Raw genomic sequence first — 14799 nt, forward strand, 5'->3', positions numbered from 1 at the left:
CCAGCCAATCTCGTATTCAAAAAGTCAAATGGTGCTCCCTCAATTCCGAGCCCTGACGTGTGCCCAAACAGTGGTTTACCCCCACATATGGGGTACCAGCATACTCAGGATAAACTGCGCAACAATTACTGGGGTCCAGTTTCTCCTGTTACCCTTGTGAAAATAAAGAAATGCTTGCTAAAACATCATTTTTGAGGAAAGAAAAATGATTTTTTATTTTCACGGCTCTGCGTTGTAAACGTCTGTGAAGCACTTGGGGGTTCAAAGTGCTCACCACATATCTAGATAAGTCTAGGGGGTCTAGTTTCTGAAATGGGATCACTTGTGGGGGGTTTCTACTGTTTAGGCACACCAGGGGCTCTGCAAACGCAATGTGACGCCCGCAGACCATTCCATCAAAGTCTGCATTTCAAAAGTCACTACTTCCCTTCTGAGCCCCGACGTGTGCCCAAACAGTGGTTTACCCCCACACATGGGGTATCAGCGTACTCAGGAGAAACTGGACAACAACTTTTGGGGTCCAATTTCTCCTGTAACCCTTGGGAAAATAAAAAATTCTGGGCTAAATAATTATTTTTGAGGAAAGAAAACGTATTTATTATTTTCACGGCTCTGCATTATAAACTTCTATGAAGCACTTGGGGGTTCAAAGTGCTCACCACACATCTAGATAAGTTCCTTTCGGGGTCTAGTTTCCAAAATGGGGTCACTTGTGGGGGGTTTCTACTGTTTAGGCACATCAGGGGCTCTGCAAACGCAACGTGACGCCCGCAGAGCATTCCATCAAAGTCTGCATTTCAAAACGTCACTACTTCAATTCCGAGCCCCGGCATGTGCCCAAACAGTAGTTTACCCCCACATATGGGGTATCACCGTACTCAGGAGAAACTGGACAACAAATATTGGGATCAAATTTCTCCTGTTACAGTTTGGGAAAATTAAAAAATTCTGGGCTAAATAATTATTTTTGAGGAAAGAAAACGTATTTATTATTTTCACGGCTCTGCATTATAAACTTCTGTGAAGCACTTGGGGGTTCAAAGTGCTCACCACACATCTAGATAAGTTCCTTTCGGGGTCTAGTTTCCAAAATGGGGTCACTTGTGGGGGGTTTCTACTGTTAAGCCACATCAGGGGCTCTGCAAACGCAACGTGACGCCCACAGAGCATTCCATCAAAGTCTGCATTTCAAAACGTCACTACTTCACTTCCGAGCCTCGGCATGTGCCCAAACAGTGGTTTACCCCCACATATGGGGTATCAGCGTACTCAGGAGAAACTGGACAACAACTTTTGGGATCCAATTTCTCCTGTAACCCTTGGGAAAATAAAAAATTGCAGGCTAAAAGATCATTTTTGAGAAAATAATTTTTATTTTTTATTTTCATGGCTCTGCGTTATAAACTTCTGTGAAGCACTTGGGGGTTCAAAGTCCTCACCACACATCTAGATTAGTTCCTTTGGGGGTCTAGTTTCCAAAATGGGGTCATTTCTGGGGGATCTCCAATGTTTAGGCACACAGGAGCTCTCCAAACGCAACATGGTGTCCGCTAACGATGGAAATAATTTTTCATTCAAAAAGTCAAATGGCGCTCCTTCCCTTCCGAGCCTTACCATGTGCCCAAACAGTGGTTTACCCCCACATATGAGGTATCGGCGTACTCAGGAGAAATTGCCCAACACATTTTGGGATCCATTTTATCGTGTTGCCCATGTGAAAATGAAAAAAATTGAGGCTAAAAGAATTTTTTTGTGAAAAAAAAAGTACTTTTTCATTTTTACGGATCAATTTGTGAAGCACCTGGGGGTTCAAAGTGCTCACTATGCATCTAGATAAGTTCCTTGGGGCGTCTAGTTTCCAAAATGGGGTCACTTGTGGGGGAGCTCCAATTTTTAGGCACACGGGGGCTCTCCAAACGTGACATGGTGTCCGCTAAAGAGTGGAGCCAATTTTTGATTCAAAAAGTCAAATGGCGCTCCTTCCCTTCCAAGCCCTGCCGTGCGCCCAAACAGTGGTTTACCCCCACATATGAGGTATCAGCGTACTCAGGACAAATTGGACAACAACTTTCGTGGTTCAGTTTCTCCTTTTACCATTGGGAAAATAAAAAAATTGTTGCTAAAAGATAATTTTTGTGACTAAAAAGTTAAATGTTAATTTTTTCCTTCCATGTTGCTTCTGCTGCTGTGAAGCACCTGAAGGGTTAATAAACTTCTTGAATGTGGTTTTGAGTACCTTGAGGGGTGCAGTTTTTAGAATGGTGTCACTTTTGGGTATTTTCAGCCATATAGACCCCTCAAACTGACTTCAAATGTGAGGTGGTCCCTAAAAAAAATGGTTTTGTAAATTTCGTTGTAAAAATGACAAATCGCTGGTCAAATTTTAACCTTTATAACTTCCTAACAAAAAAAAATTTTGTTTCCAAAATTGTGCTGATGTAAAGTAAACATGTGGGAAATGTTATTTATTAACTATTTTGTGTCACATATCTCTCTGGTTTAACAGAATAAAAATTCAAAATGTGAAAATTGCAAAATTTTCAAAATTTTCGCCAAATTTCCGTTTTTATTACAAATAAACGCAGAATTTATTGACCTAAATTTACCACTAACATGAAGCCCAATATGTCATGAAAAAACAATCTCAGAACCGCTAGGATCCGTTGAAGCGTTCCTGAGTTATTACCTCATAAAGGGACACTGGTCAGAATTGCAAAAAACGGCAAGGTCTTTAAGGTCAAAATAGGCTGGGTCATGAAGGGGTTAATATAAATGTAACATCATCATTTATTAATAAAATTGAGGTCCCTGAGTATCTTTATTTCCTTTGCTTTGTGGATTATCAGAAGACAACAGAACCATACATAAAACAGAAGAAATAAAAATGTTAACAGAAAATCTGTGACGATGACAGTGTTTTATGATCAGGATAGCTCAGCTCAAGCTGCTTCTTCTTCAGTGAAATTACTTTTGTATTTTATTGCATATAGTTTTATCAAATATTTTATTGCAATCTAGCGCAAGTAGCAATTACCAGAATATCAAGCTTTCTGGAAAATGGGATTTAGAACTAAGATACATTTTACAGATCAACAGACTTTTAAAATTCCAGAATCAAGTGCATAAAAAAGGCACATGAATACAGGGTTCACAAGCAAAGCTACTAAACAAAAACATAGGTAGGCTTGATACATTTACATAACATGTATTGTGTGCTAGTTTTCACAGAGAACAGAAAGTATGTGGAAAGGTTGCCAGAAAAATGTACTTTGCTACATTACCCATTTTCACCACTAGATGGTGCTTTAGACTATTTAAAATAACATAACAGTGGAAGTTTCATTTTTCTAAAATAGAAACTGACAGTTTCCTACAAAATTACCATTACAGCACACATTGAGGCATATTTATCAATGCTGTCTAATTCTTATACAGTTTTAAAATGCTCACATTGGTCAAACTGGTTCATGCAGTTTAACAAATCTTGCATACTTTAAAACTATGATAACGTAGAGTCAGCTCACGACATCGGCCTGATTTCATCCAGAGCTCAATGTTACTGCCAGGAGCAGAACCAAACTATGATAACGTAGAGTCAGCTCACGATATCGGCCTGATTTCATCCAGAGCTCAATGTTACTGCCAGGAGCGGAACCAAACTATGATAACGTAGAGTCAGCTCACGATATCGGCCTGATTTCATCCAGAGCTCAATGTCACTGCCAGGAGCGGAACCAAACTATGATAACGTAGAGTCAGCTCACGATATCGACCTGATTTCATCCAGAGCTCAATGTTACTGCCAGGAGCGGAACCAAACTATGATAACGTAGAGTCAGCTCACGATATCGGCCTGATTTCATCCAGAGCTCAATGTTACTGCCAGGAGCAGAACCAAACTATGATAACGTAGAGTCAGCTCACGATATCGGCCTGATTTCATCCAGAGCTCAATGTTACTGCCAGGAGCGGAACCAAACTATGATAACGTAGAGTCAGCTCACGATATCGGCCTGATTTCATCCAGAGCTCAATGTTACTGCCAGGAGCGGAACCAAACTATGATAACGTAGAGTCAGCTCACGATATCGGCCTGATTTCATCCAGAGCTCAATGTCACTGCCAGGAGCGGAACCAAACTATGATAACGTAGAGTCAGCTCACGATATCGACCTGATTTCATCCAGAGCTCAATGTTACTGCCAGGAGCGGAACCAAACTATGATAACGTAGAGTCAGCTCACGATATCGGCCTGATTTCATCCAGAGCTCAATGTTACTGCCAGGAGCAGAACCAAACTATGATAACGTAGAGTCAGCTCACGATATCGGCCTGATTTCATCCAGAGCTCAATGTTACTGCCAGGAGCGGAACCAAACTATGATAACGTAGAGTCAGCTCACGATATCGGCCTGATTTCATCCAGAGCTCAATGTTACTGCCAGGAGCGGAACCAAACTATGATAACGTAGAGTCAGCTCACGATATCGGCCTGATTTCATCCAGAGCTCAATGTCACTGCCAGGAGCGGAACCAAACTATGATAACGTAGAGTCAGCTCACGATATCGACCTGATTTCATCCAGAGCTCAATGTTACTGCCAGGAGCGGAACCAAACTATGATAACGTAGAGTCAGCTCACGATATCGGCCTGATTTCATCCAGAGCTCAATGTTACAGCCAGGAGCGGAACCAAACTATGATAAGATAGAGTCAGCTCACGATATCGGCCTGATTTCATCCAGAGCTCAATGTTACTGCCAGGAGCGGAACCAAACTATGATAACGTAGAGTCAGCTCACGATATCGACCTGATTTCATCCAGAGCTCAATGTTACTGCCAGGAGCGGAACCAAACTATGATAACGTAGAGTCAGCTCACGATATCGGCCTGATTTCATCCAGAGCTCAATGTTACTGCCAGGAGCAGAACCAAACTATGATAACGTAGAGTCAGCTCACGATATCGGCCTGATTTCATCCAGAGCTCAATGTCACTGCCAGGAGCGGAACCAAACTATGATAACGTAGAGTCAGCTCACGATATCGGCCTGATTTCATCCAGAGCTCAATGTCACTGCCAGGAGCGGAACCAAACTATGATAACGTAGAGTCAGCTCACGATATCGGCCTGATTTCATCCAGAGCTCAATGTTACTGCCAGGAGCGGAACCAAACTATGATAACGTAGAGTCAGCTCACGATATCGACCTGATTTCATCCAGAGCTCAATGTTACTGCCAGGAGCAGAACCAAACTATGATAACGTAGAGTCAGCTCACGATATCGGCCTGATTTCATCCAGAGCTCAATGTTACTGCCAGGAGCGGAACCAAACTATGATAAGATAGAGTCAGCTCACGATATCGGCCTGATTTCATCCAGAGCTCAATGTTACTGCCAGGAGCAGAACCAAACTATGATAACGTAGAGTCAGCTTACGATATCAGCCTGATTTCATCCAGAGCTCAATGTTACTGCCAGGAGCAGAACCAAACTATGATAACGTAGAGTCAGCTTACGATATCAGCCTGATTTCATCCAGAGCTCAATGTTACTGCCAGGAGCAGAACCAAACTATGATAACGTAGAGTCAGCTCACGATATCGGCCTGATTTCATCCAGAGCTCAATGTTACTGCCAGGAGTGGAACCAGTTACAGTATAGTAGAAAAGAATCCAGATTTATAGATCTGAAATTTGTGTCTTCATTGGTAAATTTTTAAAGGCATCTTAACATCCGAATTTTAGTTCTTAAAATGAGAACAGCAACGCGTTTCTGGTGCACGTAGCACCTTTACTCATTGGATGTTAACGACAACCTACCAGCAGTATTTAGTAACATAAAGTAAAGGCATGGCCACAATTGCGCTGTTATGCTGACATTTTGTCAGATGCAGGGCCGGACTGGGACTAAAATTCAGCCCTGGCATTTGAAGTTACACAGGCCCACTTGTCACATGGTGACTGTATAATATCTTTGTACACTTGTAGACAGGGCCCGTTTTAGGCAAAGTGGGGCCCTAGGCAAAGTTTAAAATGGGGCCCCAAATGTTAACATATTGCACATCACACAAAACTATTTTGGTTGTATTTACATGCGCTGATCTCAGGCTGCTAAATCAGTTTGATCGACAATACTGAAATTGTTCAACGCTTGTTTCCCGGCCTCTTTCCACCAACTGAGGAATAATGATGGGACAGAATGATCACTAACAGATCACTAACCGATCCCCATACAGTATCATATTATCAGCAGCACATCTACAGTTTACACCGGCAATGTGCTGCTGAGAACAATGAGTTTTGTTCCAGCAAAAACAATCTGAATATGCAGCATTTTACTTGTTTAGTAAAATACACCCCATAGTCCTCCATATATTATAATGTGCACCACAGTCCTCCATATAGTATAATACACTCTCTAAAGTCCTCCATATATTAAAATACACTGCTCAGTGCTCCACATAGTATAATACACTTCTCATAGTGCTCCATATAGTATAATGCACCACCATAGTCATCCATGTAGTACAATTCACTTCCCATAGCATAATGCACCCCATAGTTCTTCATATAGTATAACGTATTCCCCATAGTCCTCAATACAGTATAATGCAGCCACCACCCTACAGAATATAATGCGCCACCCCAGAGCATAATGCGCCACCCCAGAGTATAATGCAGCCACCCCAGATTATAATACAGTCACCCCATAGAATATAATGCAGCCTCCCTCATAGAGTATGACGCAATCACCCCTCAAAGAATATAAATATAATACAGCCCCCCCCATAGAATATAATGTAGCTCCGAATAGAATATAATACAGCCCACCTCCCCACAGAATATAATGCAGCCCCATCAAAGAGTATGATGCAGTCATCCCTCATAAAATCTAATACAGCCCCCCATAGAATATAATACAGGCCACCTCCCCATAATATATAATGTAGCCCCCATAGAATATAATGCAGCCCCCCACAGTATATAACATAGCCTCCCCCATAGAATATAAAACACCCCCCATAGTATATAACACAGCCTCCCCATAGAATAGAATATACCCCCACAATAGTATATAACAGCCACATAGTATATAACACGGCCTATATAATATACCCCCCATAGTATATAGCAAAGCCCGCATAGTATATAGCACAACCTGCATAGTATATAGCACAACCCGCATAGCAGATAACATAGCCCACGTAGTATACAGCACAGCCCACACAGTAGTATACAGCACAGCCCACACAGTAGTATACAGCACAGCCCACACAGTAGTATACAGCACAGCCCACATAGCAGTATACAGCACAGCTCACGTAGCAGTATACAGCACAGCCCATGTAGCCTGGCGCACAGTGAGTGCGCGTGCACCCGCAGTGTCAGAGGCAGAGCAGGGAATGATGGTAGAGGGGGCGTTAGCAGACGCTCTCTCCTCCATCATTGCAATCAACAGTACCTGCGTCATAGACGCCGGTATAGTTGAATGCGGTGGCTGCGCTGGTGGGGGGGGTGAGTCGGTGTGCAGCGGCCACTACTGGCACCGGCCCTTCTGGCATTTGCCAGAAGTGCCCGATGGCCAGTCCAGCCCTGGTATACAGCACAGCCCACACAGTAGTATACAGCACTGCCCACACAGTAGTATACAGCACAGCCCACGAAGCAGTGTACAGCACAGCCCACATAGCAGTATACAGCACAGCCCACGTAGCAGTATACAGCACAGCCCACGTAGCAGTATACAGCTAAGCCCACTTAGCAGTATACAGCACAGCCCACATAGTAGTATACAGCACAGCCCGCATCTCTCCTCCCCCCCGAGAATGGCCCCACAGTCTAGTAAAAAAAAAAAAACACTCCTCACCTCTCCCCATGCCCGCGTTGCTCCCTGCTGCTGTCTCGGCGGCTGCCGCTGCCCTGCCTGGTGCACAGTGAGTGCGCGTGCACCCGCAGTGTCAGAGGCAGAGCGGAGAATGATGGGAGAGGGGGCATTAGCAGACGCTCTCTCCTCCATCATTGCATTCAACTGTACCTGCCTCATAGTCACCGGTATAGTTGAATGCGGTGGGGGGGATGAGTCGGTGTGCAGTGGCCCATTACTGGCACCGGACCTTCTGGCATTTGCCAGAAGTGCCCGATGGCCAGTCCGGCCCTGATCAGATGTATGGGCCATTGTAGCGTTCTAAATGCTACAAGGACATACCGTATATACTCGAGTATAAGCCGACCCGAGTATAAGCCGACCCCCCTAATTTTGCCACAAAAAACTGGGAAAACTTATTGACTCGAGTATAAGCCTAGGGTAGAAAATGCAGCAGCTACCGGTGAATTTCAAAAATAAAAATAGATGCTCCATACCGTTCATTATTGCCCCATAGATGCTCCATATACAACTGTGCTATAGAGAATGCTCTGCACCGTTCATTATTGCCCCATAGATGCTCCACATAAAGCTGTGCCATATAGAATGCTCTGCACCGTTGACTATCTCAAAAGTCGAGTCGAGTGAAATCGGCCGATTATGGCGAAAAGTCGAGGATCGACCGAAACACGAAACCCAATGCAAAGCCAACGGGAATTTATTTATTTATTTTTTTTTTTTTCTCTCTCTCTCTCTCTCTCTCTCTCCCTCTCTCTCTCTCTCTCTCTCAACTGAAAAGCTGGTGTTACACAGTGCAAATCGCTACAGCGCACAAGCGACAACATGGCGATAGGCGTCCACGCCCCTAAGACCTATGTCATCACTCTGCCCACGCCCCTTCATTGGCTGAAAAAAATGGCGCCAAGCGCGTCATACGAAACGCGACTTTGGCGCGAAAGTCGCGTACCGCATGGCCGACCCCACACAGGGATCGGGTCGGGTTTCATGAAAGTCGGCGACTTTTGAAAATGAACGATCCGTTTCGCTCAACCCTACTCTGCACCTTTGATTATGGCCCCATAGATGCCCCTTATAATGCTGTGCCATATATGCTCTGCACCTTTGATTATGGCCCCATAGATGCTCCTTATAATGCTGTGCCATATATGCTCTGCACCTTTGATTATGGCCCCATAGATGCTCCTTATAATGCTGTGCCATATATGCTCTGCACCTTTGATTATGGCCCCATAGGTGCTCCTTATAATGCTGTGCCATATATGCTCTGCACCTTTGATTATGGCCCAATAGGTGCTCCTTTTAATGCTGTGCCATATAGAATGCGGCTGCAATAAAAATCACATACTCACCTCTCTTCTCAGGACGCCAGCGCTTTCAATAATTACATGCTCCTCTGCGGCTCCGTCTCCAGCACTGACGCTCAGCAGAGGGCGCGAACTGACTACGTCACCGCGCCCTCTAACCTGAGCGTCACTGCTAGAGGACGCTGCAGACGGAGCCGCACCGGAGCGAGGAGCAGGTAATTATAGCGCTGCGCTCCCCTTACCTGCTGCGGCGCGGTCCCTGCAGTCCCTGGCTTCTCCGGCGCTGCAGCTTCTTCCTGTAATTGAGCAGTCACATGGCACCGATCATTTACAGCAATGAATATGCGGCTCCTCCCCTATGGGGGTGGAGCCGCCTATTCATTTCTGTAATGTGCGGTGCCATGTAACCGCTCAGTACAGGAAGAATCTGCAGCGCCGGAGAAGCCAGGGACTGCAGGGACCGCGCCGCAGCAGGTAAGTATGACTACACAGCCCCCGCTCCCCCTCCCCTGCCGACACCCGGGTATATGACTCGAGTATAAGCCGAGAGGGGGACTTTCAGCCCAAAAAAATGGGCTGAAAATCTCGGCTTATACTCGAGTATATACGGTACATGTTGCACGCACATTATGTAGTAATGTCCCCTATCATTGCCCTCTTCCAGGTATATATGCCTCTCATTTGGGCCCCTTCCAGGTATATATGTGAGTCGCCCGACAGGGCCGTGGGGTACTCGGTACCGGGTCCGTTACTTAAAGGGATGTGTCACGGCGGCAGCAACCCGGTCCGTGGCCCTGGGCGCCCATGTTATAGGGACGGTCTTTAAAGGGGTTGTGGAAAAAGATGCTTCCCCAATTGCCATGGAGACAGTGGATGGGTCACCTTTAATCTCTGGGCCTGTCGATCAGGTGACCATACCTCTTACCATTGTATTGGAGACAGATCATCAGGAGCAGCTCTCAGTGGTGTCTGTGCTGCAACTGTTTTTGCCTGTGTCTATCTGCAATCTTCTCCTGCCTGCTAGGACACGTAAGCTCTGCCTGCTACAGCCAATCTAGTTTGGTATCCGCTGCCAGTTTGACTGTTTCTGGACTCGAAGCTCTGCACTGCTTCTGGACTCTTTTCTAGTGACTGCTAAACCTAGTATGAACTGTGTCTTATTATCTGCTTCACCACAGAGGGTGCTACACCCATAAGACTTTGCCCGCAGCAGAGCTGCAACTGAACTACTCCTAAGAAGGACCTTGTTTGCTATTTACTTGAACTGTTGTGCACATGCTGCATCCACGTTTGTGCATATAAACACTGAGTCTGCCTGCAACAGAGCTGCTAAGGCACTTCTGATATCATCTTGTTTGCTGTGTTTGAACTTGCTCACGCCTTGCACCTGTGTTTATTTCAATAATACAGACTTTACACTGCACTTTGGTTCAGTTGCCTTATTTGTCTCAAGCCAAGAGATTCCTCAGTGTACCACTATAATTGTTACAGGTATTATGTGGGCAAGTGCCTTTTAGTTTCCTGCCCTCCGGTTCTGCTGTGGGGCTTGCAGTCCCCCTCAGCCTCGGGCTCTCAGTACCCGGTTTCTGCGCTCAGCTTAGAGAGGCCCAGTAGCAGTCTTTCTCTAGCTCCTAAGTACCTCTGTGCTCCATCACTGTCTACTACCAACTGTCAACTGTCTGCTTGTCTGCCTAGCAACTGACTCATCCTCCCGACCAGAGAGAGCAGCTCCCCTCAAGTCGGGTGTAGAGCTCCCCCTTCTATCCTGGAGTCAGAATGTGTTGCATGTAAGGGATTCCTCCTGTCTTCAGGCATGGCATTACCCTCCCCAAGAGGAAGGCAATACCACTGTGGTACCTGAACTCCTGGGGTGCCACATTCCCCCCCACTAAATCCGGTACTCCCAGACTGGGAAAAGGAAACATACTGTAAACAACAGGTTACAAAGGTGTAAAACATTTTGAAAAACATAAAACAGGTTTAAACTTATTCTTCCCTTATGGGAGGCATTTTTGGCTTAAACGTTGCCAACATATTTACAAAAGTGCAACTGGTCTTATACCAGGGTGTCCTTGTTCATTAGCAAGACTACTGATGTGGGGGATCCGTCATAAACCCCCAATGTAGACCTTAGGTGGGCTACAAGGCGTATCCAGACCCGGTGCTCACCACGCCAGATGGTTTTAGCTTCAGGTCTGTGAAGTAACAAGCTTCTACCCACGCCAGCAATGTGGGCATTACCAGGGTGCACCTTGAGGGTGCCAACTATGTACAATAACAGTTTTTGGGCTATTCACTGTCCATTACTCTATTGTCCATTTTAAACCTGCAACAAGCATAAGCAAATATTTTTAAAACAGATAACAACAATTATTTACAGCAGTCCCTGTAACGCGCTGGGATCTGACTTCTGGTACTATGGGTATTGGTAAAGTGGGCAAATGTCTGCGACTTCTTAGATTCACCATGGGTCTGACAGATTTACCGATAGCAGATGGTGGATTCTCTTGTTCCACTGCTGGGGTGACGTTTCCTACTTGAGCCCGCTGGTGTAAAGTTTCTTCTGTCTCAGGATGGTCTTGAATCATATTTTGTTCTGGTATTTCCTGCTGAGGAGAAGCCAAGACAGGTATCACTATGGCCTGATGTACTTGAGTCCAAGACCGGGGAAAATCTCCAAGAACGGTAGGGATCCTCTTTTTTTCTTCTATCTTTGGTTGAGTAGTACTTGGATCTTTTCTTTGTCTCTCAATTTGTCAGGGCATAATTTGAGATGATCTCTAGATACTAGGAGAACACCAGAGAAAAACACGGAGTATAAGTCCCATTTAGAAAAAGTATAAATACATATCTTTATTGGTCAGAAACCGTCACATAACAAATAATTTAAGACAATAAATCATTACAAACATAATGTACACAGAAAGGAACTAGAGGAAAACACAGAAAAAATCTACAGGGCGGCAGCCCCTGTGAATCCCTGTTAATTTAACATCTCAAAGTGCCAAAAGTGCATATTAAAGCAAAGGGTGCTACATAAATCGGATAACTAAGAGTCTATCCATATACTTCCCGCAGTGGGATACTGATCACCATATTCGGCGAATATCCTACTCAGCCCGGTTAAATAGCTCTTACCCATAAGAAGGGAACACAGGGGTCACCGCCGAGGCCCCAACGCGCGTTTCGCGTCGGCTTCGCGAAACGCGCGTTGGGGCCTCGGCGGTGACCCCTGTGTTCCCTTCTGGCTGTCACGGTCCTTTCTGCGCAGGTTGCATGGGCCACAGTCTCGGCACCACCTTTCAATGGCTTTTCTCATTCCAATCCAGTTAAACCTTCCACGAAGTAGGATCTCTAACTTTTTCCATCCAAAGTGTCCTGCTCCATCGTGGTACGCTTCCAGAACCATTGGCGCATCTTGTCTTGGGACCACTGTCTGAGTGCGTGGGTCAATATTCCTCCGACACAGCTTACCGTCATACATAAACAGTTTGCCTTTCTCTTTCCACAGCTGTTGAGTCTCTTGTGGAGCATCTGGACTAGGGTGCGAATCGGCTTGCATCAGCAGGTCCTTGACCAGACGGACTGCTGGGTCACTGTCCTGTGTCTCGGCCCATCCATGATGAGGCAATGGGTTCAGCGTAGCTTCTTGCTTGTCCTTACGCCTGTTCCTCACATAATGGGAATACTGAGTCGCCAGAGGGCGATGGAAAGCTGGTAACTCTATTTCTTCGAGTTCTTCCGAATCTTCTCCCATCTCTGGTAAGTTAGGCATCCTGGACAGCGCATCGGCATTGGCATTCTTGTGCCCTGCCCGGTACTTGATGGTGAATTCATAATTGGACAATCAGGCCATCTATCACTGCTCCAAAGCACCTAGTTTTGACGTCTCCAGGTGTGTCAGCGGATTGTTGTCCGTGAAAACTGTGAATCTTGCGGAGGCCAGGTAGTGTTTTAACCACTCTGTTACCGCCCAGACTACGGCGAGGAACTCCAGCTTGAAGGAACTGTATTTCTCCAGGTTCCTTTCGGTGGGACGAAGTTTCCTGCTGGCGTAGGCAATTATCCTTTCTTTGCCTTTCTGTACCTGGGACAACACGGCTCCAAATCCCACGTTGTTGGCATCCATGTACAGCACGAACGGTTGGTCATATTCTGGGTAGGCCAGAACCTCATCTCCCATGAGAGCCACCTTCAACCGACCGAAGGATCCCTCCAGTCTGTCGTTCCAGTCAAACGGGGTGTTCTTTCCCCTGGTTTTCTTAGATTGGCCTACTAACAGGTTTTGTAGTGGTGCGGCTATCTTGGTGAAGTCTTTAATAAATCTTCTGTAGTAGCCTACCAACCCAAGGAACTGTCGGACTTCATGGATGTTGCTGGGCTTCGGCCAGTCTCTAATCACTGTGACCTTGTCAGGGTCTGGTGCCATTCCTTTGGCGGTTACCACATGGCCCAGGTACTGCACTTTGGGCTTTAACAGATGACATTTGGATGGTTTTACCTTTAGGCCAAAGTTGGACAGAGCATCGAACACCTTGGCCAGGTGCTTCAGGTGGTCCTCATATGTCTTGGAGAAGACAATGACATCGTCCAGGTACAACAAGACGGTTTTGAAATTCTTGTGCCCAAGACAGCACTCCATCATCCTCTGGAATGTTCCTGGTGCGTTGCACAGTCTGAACGGCATGTAGTTAAATTCAGAGAGACCCATCGGCGTTGTGAAAGCCGTCTTTCCTTATCCGCCTCTGCTACGGGAACCTGCCAATACCCACTAGTGAGATCCAGGGTAGAGAAATAGCAGATTTTAAAGCAGCTAATGACTCTTCAATTCTGGGTAATGGGTGGGCATCCTTATGTGTAATGTGGTTTATCTGCCTGTAATCAACACACATCCTCATTGTACCATCCTTCTTCCTGACGAGGACTAATGGAGCTGCCTAGGGGCTACAACTATCTCTGATTACCCCAGCCTCCTTCATCTCTCGTAACATACTTTTGGCACACTGGTAGTGAGCTGGAGGTACAGGCTGGTACCTCTCTTTTATGGGCGGATGATTTCCTGTGGAAATATGATGTTGAACCCCTTTTACCTGCCCAAAATCTTGTGGGTGATTGCTTAATAACCTCTCATACTCATGGGCCACCCGGTAAGCCCCTTGTTTGTGGTGTGATGGGGTACAGTCAGTGCCCAAGTGTAATTTCTGACACCAATCTTCTAATTGTCCTGCAGAGCCATTGTCCTCGGCCTGGTTGGACAGGACCAAGGGTTCTGTTGCTGTATTGCATTATTATCAACAGTAAACAGTTTGGCAAGTGTGGCATATCTGGTTAAGTGGACCTCTTTCTCTCCACAGTTAAGGACACGTACTGGTACCCTCCCCTTGCGGACATCAACCACCCCTCTGGCTGTCAGGATTGTGGGCCTACTATCTGAATACACAGGTTCCCCCAGGGCCTGGTAGTCTTTACCTCTGAGGCCTATTGCTGCCCGACACCATATCAACATTTCACTCCTGGGGGGTATTGCAATGGGGATCGGATCACTCACTGTGACACGTCCAATTTCTCCACCAGATAATTCTACCTGTTGTCTCTGCACCAGA

The 14799-nt window shown here is 45.8% G+C and overlaps 1 protein-coding gene across 1 annotated transcript in view; it reads right to left on the reverse strand.

Annotated features, from left to right (window-relative positions):
• LOC138666735 (uncharacterized) overlaps positions 1 to 12971 on the reverse strand; it is a 33060-nt gene extending 20089 nt beyond the window's left edge. Inside the window, exons 1-3 of the mRNA XM_069754918.1 lie at positions 12671 to 12971; positions 11925 to 11983; positions 11662 to 11805 (exon numbers count right to left, since the gene is read on the reverse strand). Coding sequence (XP_069611019.1) covers positions 11662 to 11805; positions 11925 to 11983; positions 12671 to 12971 — 504 coding nt within the window. The remainder of the gene's footprint in view (positions 1 to 11661; positions 11806 to 11924; positions 11984 to 12670) is intronic.
• Positions 12972 to 14799: the final 1828 nt, after the last annotated feature.

The sequence above is a fragment of the Ranitomeya imitator genome, chromosome 2 (genome assembly GCF_032444005.1).
Source record: "Ranitomeya imitator isolate aRanImi1 chromosome 2, aRanImi1.pri, whole genome shotgun sequence".
Classification (NCBI taxonomy): domain Eukaryota; kingdom Metazoa; phylum Chordata; class Amphibia; order Anura; family Dendrobatidae; genus Ranitomeya; species Ranitomeya imitator.